The following is a 22,401-nucleotide window of genomic DNA, read 5'->3' as shown; positions in this document are numbered from 1 at the left end:
GTCGCTGAATACGAATCCGGTGTTAGTTTTTGAAAATTCAAAATGGCGGATCCAATATGGCGGACGAAAAAATTAAAATTGTTCGGATTTGCTTGAAAATTGTCACTCGGGGGTTTTCGGGGTCGCTGATTACGAATCCGATACTAGTTTTTCAAAATTCAAAATGGCGGATCCAATATGGCGGACGAAAAATCAAAATTGTTCGGATTCGCTTGAAAATGGTCACTCGGGGGTTTTCGGGGTCGCTGATTACGAATCCGATATTAGTTACTCAAAATTCGAAATGGCGGATCCAATATGGCGGACGAAAAATCAAAATTGTTCGGATTCGTTTGAAAATGGTCACTGGGGGGTTTTCGGGGTCGCTGATTACGAATTTGGTATTAGTTTTCAAAAATTGAGTCTTAAATCCAATGTTGCAGATCAATTTTTAATAATCGTTAACAATCGATTGAAACTAATTTAAATTAAACAAATTAAAATAAGTTAAAAGTATAAAAGCAATAGAAGTTTATTTTTTTATGTCTGTAACGGCCTTCGACACCACCCTTGAGGTTCCGCAAGAAGTGCGTTGGATTTTTTTTGTTAATAACTTTTAAAAATACGTCCATCACATTGCATCCGTCATTTTGAAAAACTAATATCGGATTCGTAATCAGCGACCCCGAAAACCCCCGAGTAACCATTTTCATACGAATCCAAACAATTTTGATTTTTCATCCGCCATATTGGATCCGCCATTTTGAATTTTGAGAAACTAATACCAAATTCGTAATCAGCGACCCCGAAAACCCCCCAGTGACCATTTTCAAGCGAATCCGAACAATTTTAATTTTTTCGTCCGCCATATTGGATCCGCCATTTTGAATTTTGAGAAACTAATATCGGATTCGTAATCAGCGACCCCGAAAACCCCCGAGTGACCATTTTTAAGCGAATCCGAACAATTTTGATATTTCGTCCGCCATATTGGATCCGCCATTTTGAATTTTGAGAAACTAATATCGGATTCGTAATCAGCGACCCCGAAAACCCGCGTGTAACCATTTTCAAGCGAATCCAAACAATTTTGATTTTTCGTCCGCCATATTGGATCCGCCATTTTGAATTTTGAAAAACTATAATCGGATTAGTAATCAGCGACCCCGAAAACCCCCGAGTGACAATTTTCAAGCGAATCCGAACAATTTTTATTTTTTCGTCCGCCATATTGAATCTGCCATTTTGAATTTTCAAAAACTAACACCAGATTCGTAATCAGCGACCCCAAAAACTATAGGAACCACTTTAGTTTCGTTTTTTTTTATGCTCAGTTTTGCCTGGGCACGAAGGGGTTAATAAATTTTGTGAAACTGTCAATCACGGAAAACACATATTTGTTCCCCTTCTTTGTTTTTTCTAAAGGACCATAATGGTCAACGTGAATTGTGTCGAATGGAACGCTTTTCTTTGGGATACTGTGCAAGTATCCTTCCACTTTGCCGCTCTTAGGCGAAAACTCGATACATTTTAAACAATTTTCGATGTACAATTTGACTTTTTGTCTTAAACTCGGAAACCAGTAAACGGACATCAATTTATCGACAACTTTATCTACTCCTATATGTCCTAAATCGTCATGACACGTGCGGATGACATTATAAACAAGGGATTGTGGTACGAAAAATAAGACCTTACCGTTCTTACATTTCCTATAAACAAGGCCGTCGCGTAATTCATAAAATTTGTCTTCTGCTCTTTCGAGTTTCTCACGGATTGATACAATTTCAGGATCTTGATTTTGTCTGATTATTAAAACACGTTCAAAAGTATTTGCTTCTAATATCAAGATACTGTGACAGCGACTAAGTGCATCCACGTGTCCTATTTTTGACCCAGGCCTATGTTGAATTTCATAATCGTAATTTTGTAGGAACATGGCCCACCGAGCAATTCGCGGATTAACTTGTTGTTTTTTAAGAGTGAGGTTAAAGCTATCGCAATCAGTCACAATTCTAAACTTTTGTCCAAAAAGGTACACATGGAAGCGCTTAATTGCATAGATTGCGGCTAAACATTCAAGCTCAAAACTATGGTATTTAGACTCGGCTGGCGTTGTGCGATGGCTAAAAAACGAAACTGGTTGGAAGAATCCGTTCTTTTGTTTTTGGACCAGAATTGCGCCGAAACCACTCGCGCTAGCATCGCAATGTAATTCTGTTTCTAAATGTGGTGAATACACAGCCAAAAGCGGATCAGACATTAATTTATGTTTTAAATAATCAAACGCGTGATTTTCTTCTGGGCCAAAGCGAAAAGAACTATCCTTTTTTATTAGATCATAAAGAGGTTTCGCAATAACAGAAAAATTAGGCACAAATCGCCTAAAATAACTTGCTATACCAATAAATCGATGTACTTCTTTCGTATTCCTTGGATAAGGATAATTAAGAATCGCTTTAACATTTTCGGGGCTAGGCATTATTCCTTTCTCACTTATTAAATAGCCTAAATAGATTATTTCTTTGTATAAAAAGGAACATTTGTCTAGTCTAAATTCTAAGCTATTTCTATTAGCGATTTCGAAAACTTCCTGTAAAGTACTTAAATGTTCTTCAATTGTTTCGGTTGCTATTAGTATATCGTCGAGGTATAACAAAATCTTCCCTGACCTAATTAATGAGTCAAAAACATTACTTACGTAACGCTGAAAAACTCGCGGTGCGTTTGTTAAGCCGAAAGGCATTTTTAGATATTCATATTGGCCAAAGGGTGTAACGAACGATGTATATTTAACTGAACAATCTGACATTTTTATGTGATGGAAACCATTTTTTAAATCTAATTTACTGAAGAACTTTTTATCTTTTAATTGATCCAAGTGATCTTCAATAAGAGGCGTCGGAAAATTATCTTTGACGGTGATTTTATTTAATTCACGATAATCTATACATACGCGAATTTCTCCGTTCTTTTTTCTAATTAACACAATAGGAAACGCGTATGATGAATTACTCGGGCGGATCGTTTTATTTGCAAGTAATTCGTCTAAAAGGACACGTAATTTTTCTTTATCCGCGAAAGATAATCTTCTTGGCCGAAAACTAATAGGTTGATTATGCTTCAGGTTAATAATCATAACCGGTGGATCGATTTCCATTTCACAATTTTGCTTCGACAAATAAGCCGATTCATAAATTTCGGAAAGCTTTTTCGAAATATCGTATGGGATTTCTTGACTAATGTCTAGAAGTTCATTTGTTTTAAGCGAAGAATTTACATAATTAATCGACATAAATGAATTCATCACACTACTTTCTGTTTCCTCATTCGATTCTAAATTCATTGCTTTTATTACTAATTTTTTGGCTTCACAGCGTGACGTAAAATCACGACCCAACAACGCAGCATGGGTCATTGTCTCATCAGGCACCACTAGAAAACGAGTCTTTAATATAGATCCATTAATTTTTACATTTGTTTCAAAACGACCTAAGATATTCAAACGAGAGCCATTAATACCGAACAAATTATAATCTTGTGATAATTGTGTTCGTAAATTGACAGGAACATGTTTGCTTTTAATTAAACTAATCGGGGAGCCTGAATCAACAATTGCCATTATTAACAATTGACGAAACGTTGGAGAATCCCTGTCTTTCAATGAGAATTCTAACGATAATTCATAAGGTGGAACCAAATTAATTTCATTATCAGAACATAACTTATCTTTTTTTCCGTTGTCGTTGGATTCACCTTGAACCAGATGTGTCGTTTTCTCGTCACTCCTTGGTCGTCGCCTTGGACAATCGGCGATTTGATGTGTAGTACCTCCGCACTCATAACAGGATCCCTTTTCTCTTTTCGGCATTCTGATGCAAGATGACCCGGTTTGTTACAGTTGTAACATCGCGTAGAGCTCCTCTTCTCCTTAGTCGTCAACATCGTCCCTTCCGCTTTCGGTTTGGTTGATTTGACTTCCGTTAATGAGCTCTTTGTCTCATACTTTTTCTGCAAGGATATTTTCTCGAAACCTTTCAAAAGATCAGCTGTAGAATCAAACCCGTACATCTGAGCTTGTGTTCTTATATTTGTGTCCGGTATTCCTTCAATAATATAATCAATTAGTTCGTCTTCGGGTATCAACGCGCGGTTACCAAGAATAACTTTATCATGGTGATAATCACTAAACGGTTCCGCCGGTGACCAAAGACGTTTCTCGAACTCGCGGCGCAGCGCTAATTTATTGGGCCGCTGATCAAACATAACCTCCATTTGACGTTTCAATTCGTCGACACTTAAAGAAAAATGTTCCGGTTTTGAGTGAAACCATTCTAGCGCGCGACCTTTCAACTTTGAGCTAATTAAAATTTTTGTTGCCTGGTCATCCAGATTGTAACTTTGGCGAATTAATTCCAATCTCTTACTCCACGCATCGAATGTTTTTTCGGAACCCGTAAAATCATTCAGCAATTCACCTAGTGCTTTTAATCCAACGTTCGGTAATGACGGTCGTACCCCGAGAACATTGTTTTCATCAATCTGAACTCTTGACGAACGTAACCCCTGCACTTCGCGTTCTAAAACTGCTTTTTCCCGTTCCAATACTTCCCTTTCACGACGCAACAAATCTAATTCGCGCCTTAAGATCGACGCTTCGGATGTTTCTAAATTATTCGCGACCGAAACAATAGATGCCACGGACGTCGATAGAAGTTGTGGAGAAGGAGTGGGTGCCATCGTTGTCAATTGAGATTCTTGACCATTAACTTGCGAATTAGATTCTTCGGTGTTCGACTCTCCTCCTGAAGATAAACCCGACGCGTTTTGCCAAATTGATGGATCAAAATCACTTAATTCTTTAATTGACGAAATTTTAATATATGACGAAAATGGCATTAGTTTATCATCAATATAAACTTTTACCTTCTTATTATGAAAAACTGCAACCCTTTTTCGGATGTCAAAATTATTCTCAACTCTTTGAAAACCAAAAAAGGTATCATTCCCTCTCGTGAAACACCACTTATCACAAGGCAGAGTAACATAGTTCAAACTATTTCTCAATTCAGGAAAAGTTATTTCTTTTTCTACATTGATAACGACAGTTTCATTTAAATTAATGAATGATGAGTTAACCTAAGTTAAAGAGAACATATAATTGTGTTAAATATGTTTTTCATTATTTGTTAATATTAACAAAAACTAATTTAATTTTCAATGTACAGGATTATGTATTTTTATACATATTTATAGGTTATAATATTCATTTTCACAATTATAAAATAATACTACTTACTGTGATAATGTTAGGGTTCATGGTTGATATTATCTTCTTACAAAACAAACGTTTTTATTATTATGCTTAAAATTATTAAAATATTTACAACTGGGTTAAGTAAATAAATGAATATTATGACATTTCCACGACATTTCACAACACTGGCAATAGCTTGCTGTCTATAGTAGCAGATGACTTTTTAAAGGAAAATCGACAGTTTCGAGAGTTTTCCCGTTAGAGGCGCCAGCTCTGCCTATTAGAGTTTTCCGGAACGACGTTGTAACGAATGGGGACATTTTAGATTTCAAAGTGAAGACTCCTTATTCTTACTTCGTGGAGACGTCACAATTCGTCTCACAAAACGCTCACAGCGCCACGCAAGCAGTAATGCATAGGCGTCGCAAGTGAGCAAAAATTCAAATACTAATGTTATTGTATTCGATAAGTCAAAGTAAATTTATGATAATTTAAACATTTTAATACAAAAAAAGTAACAACATACCAAGTCTTACGTATAAAAAAAGTAAAACATAAATTATGACATTTATTTTTAAAATATAAATAGTGTTAAATTTAAGGTTATTATCCGCGACGATTTTGAAGAACTAAAAATTTAACATTTATGCATAAATAATAACAATTAAATTGCTTCGACCAAAAATTTTATTTTTCCTACTCATTTGCACATTAAATATAAACAAATAAATGCAATACAAGTTTAAAAAAAGTTCTTGGATATCAATTAATTTTCATAAAAACTATAATGGCGCTACGATTTTGAACTAAAAACTGAACACATAAATAATAACAATTAAATTGCTTCGACCAAAAATTTTATTTTCCCTACTCATTTACACATTAAATATGAACAAATAAATGCAATAAAAGTTTAAAAAAAGTTCCAGGATACCAATTAATTTGATTTGATTATATTTAATGTATAAAACAAATAGAAAAAACAATACTTTTGATCATAGTAATTAATTAATTAGAGTAATTAATTTCTTCATAAATATTCAATTTTTAGTTCAAAACCATAGTTTTTATGAAAATTAATTGATATCCTAGAACTATTTTTTAAACTTTTATTGCATTTATTTGTTTATATTTAATGTGAAAACCAGTAGGAAAAATAAAATTTTTGGTCGAAGCAATTTAATTGTTATTATTTATGCATAAATATTCAATTTTTAGTTCAAAATTGTCGCGCCGCGAAATGTTTTTTTAAAAACAATTAATATCCTGGAACTTTTTTTATTTTTTATTGCATAAATATGTTCTTACTTAATGTGGAAATAAGTAGGAAAAATAAAATTTTTGGTTGTCACAATTTAATTGTTATTATTTATGCATAAATTTTCAATTTTTTGATCAAAATAGTTGCGCCAAAACAGTTTTTATAAGAATTAAGTGATATTCTAGAATTGCATAAATTTTTTATTATTTAATGTAAAAATTAGTAGAAAAAATAAAATTTTTTGTTAAAATTACGTAAGTATTAATTATGCATAAATGTTAAATTTTAATTTTACTATAGTTACGCATAATATAATCTTAAATATAACCCCCTTACTAATTCAAAAATAAATGTCATAAATTATGTTTTACTTTTTTTATAGATAAAAGTTGGTATATTGTTAGCTTTTATGTGTTAAAATGTTTAAATAATCATATATTTAATGATTTATCGAATATAATTACATTAGTGTTTGGATTATTGCCCGCTTGCGATGCCTATGCAATATTGCTTGCATGGCGCTGTGAGCGTTTTGTGAGACGAATTGTGACGTCTCATACTTCAGCTACATTTAGAACTTGCCTGTGACAGTTTACCTACATGATTTTTCAACAGAAGAAATACAACATTGAAACGTTATTAAATATAGAAACATTTTATCAAAAATAGAAGTGATGTAATCGAGAGATTAATTAATATTTTATTATTATTTATATTTTTCTCGAAACTCACAAAAGTAGACTTAAATAAGTTCTAAAAGTAACCTCAAATTTAAGTTAACTATAGTTAACTATAGTTTTGATCCGGAGTATGCGAGATAAGTACATTCTGCACTATATATGAAAGTTAGTTAACTTCTAAAACATTTTTTACTTATACATACGTTTGACTTGGGGTGAACGAAATGTAATCGTATTATTCAACTAACAATAAATTAAAATACATCTCTATAATAACGTTTCTCAAAATGATATTTTTCAAATTTGCGGAACGTCTAAATAAAACAATTATTTACCAATCACTATGAAAATTGGTAGTTTTATTCTTTATAAAATTACGAAATATATGAACCAACATTTCAGGAGATATCACGATGTTAAGGGCTTCTTTTGCATAATTATTGAAAAAAATGATAAAAATTGCAATAAATTTTTCAAACACCTTCACAATTTTCAATATTTTCACCTGAATCGAGCTTAATATTCTTAGAAAATAAGTTAAAAATGTAAAAAAAATTTTGGTATTAGATAAAAATTAAAATTGCAACATGTCCCGAAAGTTGAGAAAAAATATCAGGAAAATCAGCAATTACCACTTATTTCTTGACAAAATTAGTCAAAAAAATGTAGAAAGATTGTTCAAAAGCATAATAAAACGATGACCAAATGTCACTGAATTTTAATTGATTCTCCCCACAAAAAAAATCCATAAAAATGAGCCTCCTAATGTGGTTTGCCCCTTAAACTCCCGGTCAAAAAAAAAAGTTTAAGAATGTTTCAAGGGACTATACTGATCGAAAAATGACTATTATTATAAACTATCAAAGACAGGTGGAACAATTATTCAATAATAATAAATATATTTTATACTAAATATAAGAAATTACTTGAATACTTTTGATCAATCAGTTGAAGAATTTGCACGTAAGGACTTGGATTAAACCGATCATTTTTAAAATGTCGGTCTTCAGCACTCATAGGTCTATATAATAGTTGTATTGGATATAATCTACCAGGTACCTATTACAACAATAAGAATAATATAACAGATATATGATGTATAATATTTTTATATGGGGTAAAATTCCTGTAGCGTATAATAAGTGAAAAAAGTTGGTCAGATGAGGCTGTAATTTGCAACCCTTTTTTAAATCAAAAATTTTTTTGACTTTTTTCAAAATCAGTAAGTTTTGTTTTGTTTTTGAAATTTCTTTTATAAAGTTTAAAATGTTTACTTTCAATACAAAAAATATGAAAATTTCCTTCTTTTTTGTTTTCGAGATAAGCCATCAATCAAAAGCTGTCGTAATTCCGCCTCCAACAAACCTAATATGATTAATTTTCGATAAGTCGGTTTTTTATAATCAATTAATTGTCATTAGGATTGTTTATAAAAAATCTATTGAACAGAAATATATCATATTGTACTCGTTGGATACAGAATTTTGTTAACTTTCATTTGGTAACGTCAGAAATGCAGTAACTTTATTTGTTTATAATTATAATATATTTAATTTCTTTTATTTACATAAATAATTAATTAATTAATATCTGGGATATTACCAAAAAACGAACAGGTCAACATTTTTTTCATCTTATTGTTTAAAAGTCATAACTCTTAAAATTCACTGTTCACATTTTTCAAAAAAATTCAATCCCTAACTCACTCGATCCGACCAACTTTTTTCACCTAGTACGCTACACGAATTTTATCTGTATATAGTTATAGTTATACTTACTTGAATGATTTTTACATTTTCTTTTGCAAAGTAATCAGAAAAAAGTTGAATATTAATTGTAGCAGACATCAAAACTAATTTCAGATTTGATCTTTGATGAATGAGACACTTCGTAATGCCCAATAAGAAATCTCCGTACAAGTGACGTTCATGTATTTCATCCAAGACAATAACGTCATATTGTGATAATCCTGTTTCGGCTGATATCTATTTTAAATTATAAGATTCATTTTATCCAAAGTAAATTCTTATTAAAAAATAAATCTAAATATATTTATAATTTAGCTATAGCTAAATTATAAATAAATTTAATATCTTTTAAGCAATGTATATATCAATATAATTATTATTTATGTATATTTTAATTAATAACTGAACATATATTGCAAAGGCGTACAAACCTGCCTTAAAAGAAGCCCTTCTGTTATGAAAGTAATTTTGGTTTGTTGATTTCTTTGCTTTTCAAATCGAATTTGATAACCCACTTCATTATAGTTCTCTGACAAAGTTTCAAAAGCAACACGTTTGGATAAAGATATACACGCAATTCTGCGAGGTTGTGTACATGCTGTTAAGATAAAGTAAACTTTTAATGTATCTTATAAAACATGACAATGGATATAAATGTTGCAAAATATATATGAAACTAATAAAGAACTTGCCTATTTTTCCAAAGCCATTCATAGATAAATATTGAGGAATTTGAGTTGATTTACCACAACCCGTATCTCCAGCTATTATTATAACTCTTTCGGATTCGATAACATCAATAATTTTTTGTCGATATTTAGCAACAGGTAAATTTTCTTGTTCGTGTCGCAACTTTTTAAGTTTTGAAAATTTTTCTTTCTGTTTAAAACCCAAATACATAAGAACAATATTTATAAATTTACATAGCCGGTTATCTGTTAAAACATCAGAACTTCCAACTCTGTCCAACAATTGTTTTTCGCAAACAAGTGAAAAATTTAAACTGTATGTAATATTGTAAGATAAAGGAATGTGAAGTTTATTAGAAGCACTTGAATCTGCCATTTGATTCATTCCATCTTTTTTTTCTTCCAAAGCTTCATATTTTTGGACAAATTTCCAAAAATCATCATTATTATTTATTAGATTTTCATTCACACGGAGTAAATTATTTAATTCATGTCGATATTTTAGAAAAGAAAAAAGGGCATCTTCTTTTTTATACTTTTTTCCATCCTTTTGTGCTTTGAAACGTTTCTTTTCACGATAAGATAAATTATCTTCATCATTTGATGTCCTACGATGAGTTTTCCTATGTGATGAACGCATCTAAAATTTTTTTAATATTTTGTGTAAACAAATTATGTTTTTTTAAAGTAAAAACATAAATAAAGTTACACTACCATTGGATATTGTCGGTACGTTTGACGTGCGAGATGTGAAAATTTGATGCTGACTTTTAAAAGAAAAAGAAAAAAGTTAGAGACTTTTAACTTAGATGGTTGGAAAGCTGGTAAAAATCTGAAAAAAAAAATTTCTACTTTTTTTTAGCATTTATAACACCGAAAATATTTTAAGAAAAAATTATGCAATTTTCCTACTTTCGTACTAATGTTTTTGACTCCTGACATAAACTAGAATAATGTATGGAAAAATTTGACAATTTTACAATATAATCTTTAAGGTAATTTTAGCTTTAATTTGCATTCGTCAAAATTAAAAAATGTTTTGTGGTTCCTGAAATATGTTAAATGTTTGAGCATGTTTTTCTACCCAGACGCAGATTTTTATCAGCTTTCCAACCACGTCAGCCGTACCGATAAAATAGAAACAATTAAAAATCAAAAATTATTTTTTAAGAATGTAGCAAAACTAAAAAAAACCTCTTAATATACATAGGGAAAGTGAGGTACAGCCTACGGCCTCCTAAAATTTTTATGCCAAAAAACTTTTTGTTATTGTTATTAATAATTTTATTTTTATGTAATCTGAAATAAAATTTTTTTTCTCGAGTTCCAATTGACCGTAGAGAAAATTAAAAAAAAATGTTTGATAGTATTTAGTTCAATTTCGTAGCTGTAGATAGTGCTTTTAAAAAGGTACTTTTTTAGTGTACTTGATTCCGGACAACCCGTAATATATTAATTCAAAAGGGCATCTCTTCATAAGGGTTTATTCTAGACAATTAACCTAAAAAAATTTTAAAATGTTTTTTTATTTTTTATGTACATTTTTCTCAAAAAATCGCAAAAACGCCGCGTTTTTGGGGCAATTTACTTCTGTTTAAAAAAACAGGGGGCAGAAATATGATATTTTAAATTGTATTTTAAATGGTACATTTTAGAAGGTAATTCCCATCAAGATAAAGTGACCAACCAAAATTTAAACAATGTGAACTCAGTGGTTAAACCTCCACAATACAAGGATACCAATAACAAACAAAATTGTCCTATATTCATACAAATGAACAATAACTCTCTAGAAGCTGATAAAGATCTTCACAGCATGTGCGTTGGAAAAATTTTACATAGTTTATATCTAGGTAAGGTAGTGAAAATTAAATCCAGTGGTCGCGGAAAAGTTAAAGTTGTATTAAATTCGGAAAAAGCTGCTAACAATCTTGTTACAAATGGCATTCTAAAATCGAAAGATCTTATTGCTGTCATTCCTGACAGTTTCGTAACTTGCCAAGGTGTGATCATCGATACTTCGAAGACTCCAGTCGAGGAAATCCTCCAAAATATTGAAACTTTGGGTCCTCATAAAACGAATATCAAAATTACTAATGCCATTCGATTTAATCGGAGAACAACAGATGAACCAGAAAGTTCCAAGACTTGACAGATGTTCCGACACCTTCAAACCCATTCATCCCAGAACAAACTCTTAAACAAAGCTCCTATTCCACCACACTCTCTACATCCAAAAAACAACGGACTTAACCTTCATACCGTACATCTCGACCACATATTTCTTCAAGCTCCAACTTTTACGCAATTCAATGTAGTAACGATAAATCTCCGAGTCACCTCCCAAACGGCTTTGCCTTATCAACCACACTAACTGATCAATCATCCTTTTCAAGTGTTTCCTCTCCATAAACGTTTAGTGATCCTCTGAAGTAAATTTTATCAATGCTATCAAATCTAATGATCTATCATCCAACTATACCCCTGAAAAACTCAAAAAAGACCATGATACTCTCCAACAAATTTTTAATATCATTTCCTCCCTTTTGGATTCCTTAACCACAAATAATGGCTATAAACTCACTAAACATCTTGCAATGTGATGTTCATGACGTCTCAAACAAGACACATGACATTCAAAAATAACATGAAAAAATCTATTTAACTTTTGGCCATTTCTCTATATTCATTGGCGGAGATTTTGACTGTCATCACACTCTTTGGAACAATTTGTATATATGCAGCAATAATATTCTCTATCCGAATAATATGTCAGAACACATTTTTTTTAAATTTTTGTGCTCGATAAAAGTTAGTACCTTATTTGATTGAAATATTAATTACAATTTCATGTTTTTTTGTGTTAATCTACAGAACTATTTTAATAATGTTATAGAACTTTAAAACTATTATTATCCTACTCAGAACTCACAATCAGTATACACGGAAAGAAATCTTGTTAGAATATTTAATATTTTGACACTCATATTTAGAATATTAAATTCAATTCAATTATTTTTGTAGACCAATTATATACATAAGTGTTTATTTCATGTTTTGAAATTTGTGGCCTTAGGTCTTTATTAAGAGAATTACGTTATTTTCAATATGTCAAAAATTTTGTTAAATTATTTATTTTCAAATTTTTTTTTGTCTATGTATTTCACCATGAACATGGATCTTCAGGACTAGAATTACAAAAACAATTTTTTATGTCATTATAATCAAACACAAAGTCTCATCTATAATTTTAGTACGTACCGCATATAATTTTGAATAAGTTATATTTAGAATAAGAACGAAGTTTTTAGAATAAAAATCTGTAAAAACAATTATGTTATTAACTCAGTATATGTTCCTAGACATATTCCATATATGAAACAATTTAATTTGTTTAAAAAAATATATAGCAGCCAGACTTTGTTATAAAAATTCGATTTTTTTTACAAAAAAAGTTGATTTAAAAAATATTAAGAGGGTAGAAAACGTCTATATTTTGGGGGGGGGCCGTGAAATATGTCCCCAAATATATTCGAAACATTGAACAATTTAATTTGTTTAAAAAAATAATAAGCAGCCAGACTTTATTCTAAAAAATTAGATTTTTTCCCAAAAAAAGTTTATTTAAAAAAAATCTAGGGGGGAAGAAAACGTCTATATTTGTGAGGGGCACTCAGTATATGTTCTTAGACATGTTCCATATCACTGTAAACTTGTTGTATCATTTTGGAATGCAACGTTTTGATTCGATATAAGGTATCAAATTGATCCAAATATTTGGATCATTTTCAAGAAATGATCCAGAATATGGGATCATTTTTTGATACCTGAATTGGTATCAAAGTATAACTGTCATGGCTGGCATTCTCTTATTGACAAGTTTATTAATTAATTTATTCACTACACTGAATATTAAGATATTAAAAATACTTTTATTATGAATTTTAAGAAAGAGAGAAGCGAAAACTTATAAATTGGGAGCAATTAAATAAGAAAAAATTTATTTCGAAATAAAACGAAATACACTAACCTTTATTTATGTTTATCACATAAGATTTAAGTTAAGTTCACAACACTTGAAAATTTTTAATTATTTTTGTGGTTAAAATAATTATCAATGATTTATTTATTATAAATAAACAAAATTTAAGTCATGCACGCTTGATAAATATTTCTAATCCGTTGTCAATTAATGCAATTAATAATTTCTTATTACACAATATCATAATCGACATATATGACATTTGTAAACAAACAAGGTTGGGAAACAAGAGCCCAAAATATGTTCGTCCATAATTAGTTCGATGGAAATTGACATAAAATGTAGAATAATTCCTAGTAGGTCTTGAAGGAACACAAAATTTTATTAATGAAAGTATCGCAGGACAGTTCATGAAACCATTGAGAATTTTAAATAAAAAAAGCAAATCATTGTATCTAAATCTAGATTCAACCTTAGGAAGACCTAAGTTAGATCGCAGGTCATCGTAGTTATGTGAGAAAAAATCAAAGCTGATACCGAGCAGTCTAGCCGCGAAACGTAAAAAACGATTTTGAACTCTTTCAAGCCTAATGATGTGAATGAAATAATAGGGAAACCAAACAACAGATGCAAATTCGAGAATGGATAATACATAAGAGAAGTAAAGTACCTTAAGAGATATTAAACTCTTGAATTCTGACGCATTTCTCAAACCCAAGGATCGAAGGGCCTTATTTACTGTAAAAGATATGTGCTCCGTAAAAGTTAAATCAAAACTTAGTATGACACCCAGATCTCGAATTTTTGTTACACGATTGAATACAGAATTGTCAATAGCATAATTATGATGTATTATAACTTTTTTTTTGAAAATGTGATTACTGAACACTTATTTATATTTAGAAAAAATTTGTTTTTTGAACACCAATTTTAAAGACAATCTATATAAGTTTGAAAATCAGAATAATCCTTGTGTGAATTAATAATTATATAAAGTTTCAAGTCATCTGCAAAGAGAAGAAATTGAGAAAATTTGAAAGTATGCTTGGTATCAATAATATATAAAAGAAATAAAAGAGGACCTAAGGTCGATCCTTGGAGAACACCAGATGTAGCAGTGATCGTACACGGAGAAAATAGGGTAATAAAAACAAAGTAAAAAATGATAGGGAGTTTGGTATAATTCTTTGACAGCATGGGAAAAATACTCGAATTCTATGCAAAAAGGAAATTTTGTATATAAAAAGAGTTACATAGTAGAAACTCTAACTTTGAAAATTTACTTGACGTTTATATTACAATTTGTGTTACACTTGGAGAAATTTAAAATGCTTGATGTGATTTTGTGCTTCTTAAATTTAACAATTTTAATTATACATACTTTCGTATAAAATGCGGTTTACAAACAATAAAATATTATAGAAAATAAAGCAAACAGTCCCAAATAAAGAGGAAAAAGTCAAATCCATAATGCTACAAAATGCATGTAGTATAGACAATTATTTCCAAAGTAAGTAAATGAAGATTTGCAGTGCATTGCTTGAGAAAGTGCTTTGCAGCATAAGAATATTTGCTCGTCAGGTAGGCGCTTATCCCCCATGTTTTTGAAGTAAGTTTTCCTCGATAGGTCTATCAAAAAATGTCTTTATATTATGTACTTTGTGTGAAATCAAACATAGTGAAAATAATTTTTCTCTTAGCAATTTTGACGATTATGAAAAGGATTAAATGTACTTCCGAAAGTATATTTCACATGTTGTATAAAGCAGTAAATATTTTAATTTAACTGTGTATTTTTACAAAAAGAATATAAATATATACTTATTCTGAACTTATTTTTACCCAAAAATTTCTTGAAAAATCATTATGAAATAGGGAAAATTCAATATGTTTAAATAAAAACGTTTTGTGCATCGTGTAACGACGCAGGGTCCATGATGTGTCAACTAGTTGTGATCGACATCTCAATTATATTTCAATATAATTCCAAACAAGTTTATTTTAATATTTTCGAGAAATCTCGATACCGTCGCTTTGCTTAATTCTCCCTGTGACAATAAAAGCGTCTTAACCATTGATGCAGGGTTGGCTTCAGGCCAAATAGTAAAATTCAAAGCCTTAAAACTTGCCCTGTTGACCGTTTCTCTTTTCCGTCCTTGTCTAACTCAAATGCTTCTATAAAGCAACGTAAACTGTAGAGAAGGACGAAATTATTTTATAATAATTTTAATATTTATGCAAGGTATTTACTTAAATACTTTGTAAATATATCAGAAAAAATTAGTGAAAATTAAAGAATTTTCAATATGGAAGTAGAATTACTTTTTTGTCAAGAATATGAATTGAAATGATTCAAAGATTAATTTTTCAAAAGTTATGTTAAAAAAACTGATTCGCTCCATTGACTTCAATGCGTTGCATGTCTTCCGACAAGCCGCCATTTGGAAAAGTGACGTCACGCTACGTCACAAGTTGGACTTCCTTATAGTAGATGAAATATATGAAAAAGTTCATTGATGCAATCGTAAAGTATAAGATTTAAGAAATATTCACTTTATTACTCCTACCATTTCGGATAACACAGTAACTGCATGCTTTAAGTTATTTGTGTAGACACTTTTAAGATACATGAAACATCTTATTCTTATAGACATTTGAAATACCTCACTGGTTGCGTGAATGGTAACTGCGCATGACACTATTGTTAATTTCATTTACTAAAATCCTTTCATAAAAATAAATTATTGAAAATAAATAAATATATATTTGAGTTGAATTTGAATTCAATAACATAATTGTAATGAGTCAAATAACTCTAACGTACGTCAAAGAATCAAATATTTGAGTGCGGAATAAATAATAGTTCTCTAATAATCATTTTTAAAAGTTGTCGCATCTTGAAGAATTTTTCATTAAAAATATACTTTTAAGAATATGTTGAAAATTAGTACGTATATTCATTGTCTGCATTATTCATTAATTTTGGAAACTCAAAACGATTTTTATTAGGGTAGTTTAGAGTAAAAATAATAAAAAAATTTCATTTTGATTATTGCATAAAATAACAATATCTTCGGTTGTACAATATGCCTTACTTCACAAAACTTTTTTGTCAACATGATACCGACCTTCATTAAGCAGGCAGTAACTGCCCATCCAAGTTAGCCCTTTGAGGGGAAGCAGTATACCCCCACTCTACCGGCCGGGACCGAACTAATGCATTGAGCAGTGTTCTCGGGCCTAATTACATTTTATATTTATGGCCCCTAATGAGTTTTTCATGAAAATTATAAAATTTTTTAATATTAACAATTTTTAATTTTTTTAACATATTCACATTCCATAATTTCACGATTACGAGCATGTGTTGTCCCAATTAAAAATGTTAATATTTAAAATGTTTATAATTTTTATTAAATTATGTCGCCTGAATCCCCCAGTATCGATATAGTCATGATCCCGAATAACTTTTTTAATAAAAATTAAATATTTTCAAATATCAACATTTTTTCCCCTCATTTTTTTGCGATTTAGACATAATTTTTTTTTTAAATGTTGAAATTTAAAAAGTTTTAATTTTTTTTAATCACAATTTTTCTAGGCTTAGGACACACACCAGTCCTAAGCCTGGAAAAATTGTGATTAAAAAAAATTAAAACTTTTTAAATTTCAACATTTTTTTAAAAAAAAATTATGCCTGAATCGCAAAAAAAATGAGGGGAAAAATGTTGATATTTGAAAATATTTAATTTTTATTAAAAAAGTTATTCGGGATCATGACTAGATCGATACTGGGGGATTCAGGCGACATAATTCGAAATCACCTCAGGTTGTTACCTGAGGTGATGAGGGTAGTTGATTCTACCCCTGAGACAGGTAAATTGTTATCTGATGATATATTTAGACATAAATATGTCTAAACAATCCTGAGCCAGACAGTTGCTTCAGACACTTATACAATTGCCCAAAGCTAAATAGTTCCGTACGGTAATGTTGCATGCTTATTCCTCGGATAAACTCAGTTACCTGAAGAGGTAACGATGACGATTTTGTGGAAAGTTGTCAGTATCGTATTGTACTTGCCTGAAGAAGTACACCTCATCGGAACGTCTAATTCCAGTATCAAGTTTTTTGCCTTTTGATTTCCTTACTATTTTTGTGCATTAAAAAAGTGAAGTTTCCATTTTAGACAAAAGTGTACTTAGTGTATGTTTTTTTAATTAACACTACTGTCAATTAAGGAAGAATGTGCTAGGACTAAATATACTTTTATTTTCTAAATACAATAATATATAACTAGTATAGAACCTTTTAATCTAAAAATTATTATTGCATTTTTGATAATTGTTCATAATATTTTTTGTATTTATCGTGGGATTTTAAAGTTTGAGTTTTGTTGAAATTATTTTGAGAACTATGGCTTCGAATGATTCATTGGGTGAGATATTGGTTGAGAGCCAAAGAATTATCGATGATGGCTTGCCATATAATAGACAAAGATCAACATTTGACAATTGTCAAATACTACTATCAAATAGTGATACAGCAATACCTTCAACTTCAAATGTTGATCCACTTAATAGCAATCGTATCGATCCAGCACAAACTTTTCCAGTTCGGCTTTGCTTAATAATAGCACTGATAATAGATTTACTTTCAATCCTCAAACTTCTACGCATTTGATTGTCAATAATTCGACCAAGACAGTATTATCAGGATCCACTGTTCCAGTTTCTTCTATCTGTAGTATTAGTCCTCAAATTTCTACGCATTCGATTGGCAACAATTCGACTACGACAGTTTCATCAGAATCCACTGTTCCAGTTTTATCTCTCTCTGGTATTGACAGAATTGTTTCCAGAGTAGAAAAAGCTACTGGCGAGGGGCTGTTCACTGAAAATCCAATTGAACAATATTGGAGAATTCATTAAAGATTTTTAGGACTCGTACGTATTCGGCTTCGGATTCGAATGGAATCGCACGGACTCGTTGATATTCACAGTATTTTCACAAATTCCTTCTTTGCGCTGCTTCGTGTTGCAGACTAGATAATAATAATAATAATAATAATAATAATAATAATAATAATCGGCTGCCGCCGAATTCGCTCGTATTTCTCCGTAACCATTCGTGACTCGCAACAATTCTTACTGCATGACTTAGGATTTTACTGTAATCGACGAGATTTGTTGGATTCGCATAGTATTCGACAAATTCGAACGTCCTTTTCAGTAATCGCCGGTAATCTCCACTTAAAATACAATTTATTCAGAATCAAGAAATTTATATTTTCTTATGTTAATTGATGAATATTCGGAAGATACCTAGTATATTCTCTACATTACAAATCGGGTATTTGAGAGTGAACAGCCCCTCGGCTACTGGTATAAAAATGTATAAAATTAAATTTAAAACAATAATTTATTTCGAGAAATTGAAACAAATGACAGTTAATTTTAAAATAAAAAACTTATAATAATTTATTTCGTAACCAATGTTTTTATAATCGAAACGTTCAGTTCTTAATTAAACTTGTACATAATTAAGTGATTTGAAGATTTTAGTAAACCATCATACTCTATAACCAAAGTGAAAAGCAACTTTAGTTACGTGCTGCTTATTTAATCCATCCATTTAAATATTTAATAATAATTTAATTGAAATTTCAAATTTACAGCTGATTGAGTACTTGAAAAATAACCCCATTACTATTTTAAGTCATTTTGAAAAGAATGGTAACTTGTCTAATGCCATGAAATCAAAATTAGTGAGAACTATTTTAGACAGAGAAAAAAACCGAGTTTTGGGAGCAAATAACTTTCAACCTTTAGACAAATTTTGGTACGAATTATTTACATTGTTTATAGCATTAATCGGAAGCAGTTTTTGCAGTGGGCAGAGCAATTAGGTCGACTGTTTGGAGACAATTCTGAAATTTATTTTGTGCCACACAGAAGTGTAAATAAAATTAAGTTGAATGCAACTGGAAAGTTGTGGGAAAATTTCAACCATATTAAGAATGTTTTACGTAAGGAAGGTCTTTTAAAAACCAAGAGGGAGTCGGAAAATGATGTTTCCGAAACTGAAAATAAGCTATTAATATTATTTTAGGAAAAAATTAAAAAGAAATTTCAGATAAACTATAAAAAATAGAATCGTTTGATGCGCAGTAAACGCTGCGCTGCGCAAGTTAAGTGTATATGTATGAGTAAAACACTGCGTCACGAAACTAACCTGATCCAACCGGCAAACGGAAACAACAATGCCGTGAGTGCCATGTGTGGTTTTGTATTCTACTTGATATTGGCTTTTAATTTAATATATCTTCGTTGTTTTATAAATTATAAATCTGATAAAGTGGTTTTATTCCTGATCGTAAACCTCTGCTACGTAAGTATATTTCTTTTTATCCTTTAAGCAATATTAGCATGTGAATCACACAAGTGCGCGAATTAATAGATTACTTCGAAGTCATAATTAATTGATTGGATTTGTAGTGTATACGAGTTAATAAGAAGATCATAGTTGGAGTCTTTTTTTAAAAAAATAATAAATTTAAAAAATTCGTATGTTCATAATTCAAATCTAGCCGCACACGTATTGTAAACGTATCCGCATAGTGAGGTTAAGGTTGTATCTAATATTTTATCGGTTGCAAGTGTTTATTTGTCTACAGATCATGGAATTGTTTCAATATAAGGTAAAAAGTGTTAATTTTTAAAAACGGATGTCGTTTTAAATATATATTACCTAATCAGTTTATAATGGCAAGTTATTAGGCCTAAGTTATGTGTCAAAGTTTATGGTTTTTTCCTTTATTAAATTATTCTGTAAAAACATATCCCCCGTTGAATTATTGAATAATTTTTACTTTCTTTTACTTTTATAGGATCAGTTTACACAAAGCTTCCTATTCAATCAACCTATTCCTCACAGAGTAATAGAATCTGAGTTTCACACTGTTGTGAATAACCACGAAATATGGAGAGAGGAAAATAGACCCTCTTTACTCGATTTAACTTTTTCATCGAACACCAGCAATAATGTAGCAGAATCTTCTGCTTCTGTAGAGGTAATTAAAACAGTTTTTACTAAAATTTTTAATCAAAAAATATTTTTTTAAAAACAATTTCTAGAGTGCTATACAAAAAAGTAGTTTTCAATTTTATTCAGTGCTGAGTGTCTCTGGATTTCTGGAAGTTCAAATGAACACAATTTTTTTCTCTTTACTAGGTTTTTTTAAAAATAAATTTCGACCGATTGCCTTGAAATTTTTTGATTGATTTATAATCTATATTCATTTTACCTGGATTTATAAAAAATTATTATTTATTTTTAAGTTTATCAGAATTTAAATTTATTTATTGTTTCTTATGGCGAAATATAATTAATAATAATATTAATAATAATAATAACATAAAAATTGAAATGTACGAACATAAAATTTGAAAATATTTTTTAATATTGTTTTTTTTAAATTAAAGCAAAGACAAGAATTTCAAAATTTTCAAAATGAAGTTCAATTTCGGATCCCACCAATTGAAAATCAAACTTCAGTTCAACCATCTGAGGAGCCAACTGTAAATCAAAATCTACCTCAACAAACTTCAAGAGATCAATTGAATTGTGAAAAAGAATCACGTCTCAGAGTATGTAAAAACGTTTTAGTACATTCATATATAGTTTCATATAATGATTACAGTTTTATAATTTATATAAAATATGTTTAATATAAAAAAATATAAATATTATTTTTATAATTTATAAACATGAAATTTATAGCAAATACTTTTTTGTTTAGAAATTAACAAACTTACTAGGGTCAGAAGGTGATTCAAAGATTATTATAAAAGCTTATGATGATCATGGTTTTCTGTCCGAAAGAGCAAGACAGCTTATAGTACGGGGTTATTTTCGCAAAAAGGAGTCTCAGTTTATGAAAAATTATCATGGCCAGCCGCTGGACTGTTGGGTGTAAGTGTCTTATTGATATTGAATTAGAAAATTAAAAAATTTATTCTACGTAATTTTATTTTCTTAATTAGTACTTATTTACGAAGTATAGTCTTATACCTTGTGTGCTGATGTCTTATTATGTATATAACATTTTCTAATTGTTTAAATAGAATTTAAAATGAAGAGTTGAAAAGGGTGGCTTCAACAATTAAACATTTATTTCCCACTAAATGTGCAGCCGCATATTTTACTGAATTTCGTATGGAAAATGGAATAAGATTTCCAGGAACTGTCAAGCTTCGTAATTTATTTGAATATTTAAAAGGACATTTAAGGGCACAAGGCATTTTCAAATCAGTTAAATCTCACTTAAAGGAACAGAACACAGCTGTTAATACTACAATACTCTCTAATAAATTATATATTACGTTTATTCTAAACAAATAAATTTAATTAATGCTTATTTTCAGATTCTATGACAGAAAGAATTAATTACTTAGAAATCCATTCTGACGTTCCGGAGACTATAAAACTCTACTGGACAGAAACTTTTCAAATCAGGCAAAATTTATTAAAAATTGAAAATGTAACTGTTGATGATTATCTTGAAAGATTCAAACCTTTACGAGTACAGCTGGGACAAGAATTGGTAAAGCTTTTAATAATTTATTTATTTAAACCATTGAGTTATTAAATCCGGTTATACTTGACTGTGCATTATATTTGCTGTTACAGATTGAAGTAGATTTTAATTTATTACCTCCGAATAAGGAAAAAATTTTTCTTGAGAAGTGGCCGATATTAAAAAAATATTTTTTAACACATTTAAATTCAGTGAAATTGTTAGCA

At 30.0% G+C, this 22,401-nt stretch overlaps 1 protein-coding gene across 3 annotated transcripts in view; it reads right to left on the bottom strand.

The window, feature by feature from the left end:
- LOC127282259 (probable ATP-dependent RNA helicase DHX34) overlaps positions 1-22,401 on the bottom strand; it is a 143,145-nt gene that overhangs the window by 72,265 nt on the left and 48,479 nt on the right. For 2 of the 3 annotated variants that reach the window (XM_051306433.1, XM_051306432.1), the window contains 4 exons: positions 9,618-10,254; positions 9,357-9,523; positions 8,956-9,162; positions 8,104-8,236 (listed from right to left, as the gene is read on the bottom strand). In XM_051306433.1, coding sequence (XP_051162390.1) covers positions 8,104-8,236; positions 8,956-9,162; positions 9,357-9,523; positions 9,618-10,254 — 1,144 coding nt within the window. Of the gene's footprint in view, positions 1-8,103; positions 8,237-8,955; positions 9,163-9,356; positions 9,524-9,617; positions 10,255-18,250; positions 18,472-22,401 lie in introns of all 3 variants that reach the window. The other variant, XM_051306434.1, reaches the window with a different exon arrangement.

Source organism: Leptopilina boulardi, unplaced genomic scaffold, assembly GCF_019393585.1.
Source record: "Leptopilina boulardi isolate dan_hultmark-lab unplaced genomic scaffold, ZJU_Lbou_2.1 LbouV2_292, whole genome shotgun sequence".
Lineage (NCBI taxonomy): Eukaryota > Metazoa > Arthropoda > Insecta > Hymenoptera > Figitidae > Leptopilina > Leptopilina boulardi.
The sequence above is the reverse complement of the archived record's forward strand: the minus strand, read 5'-3'. Positions and strand labels throughout refer to the sequence as shown.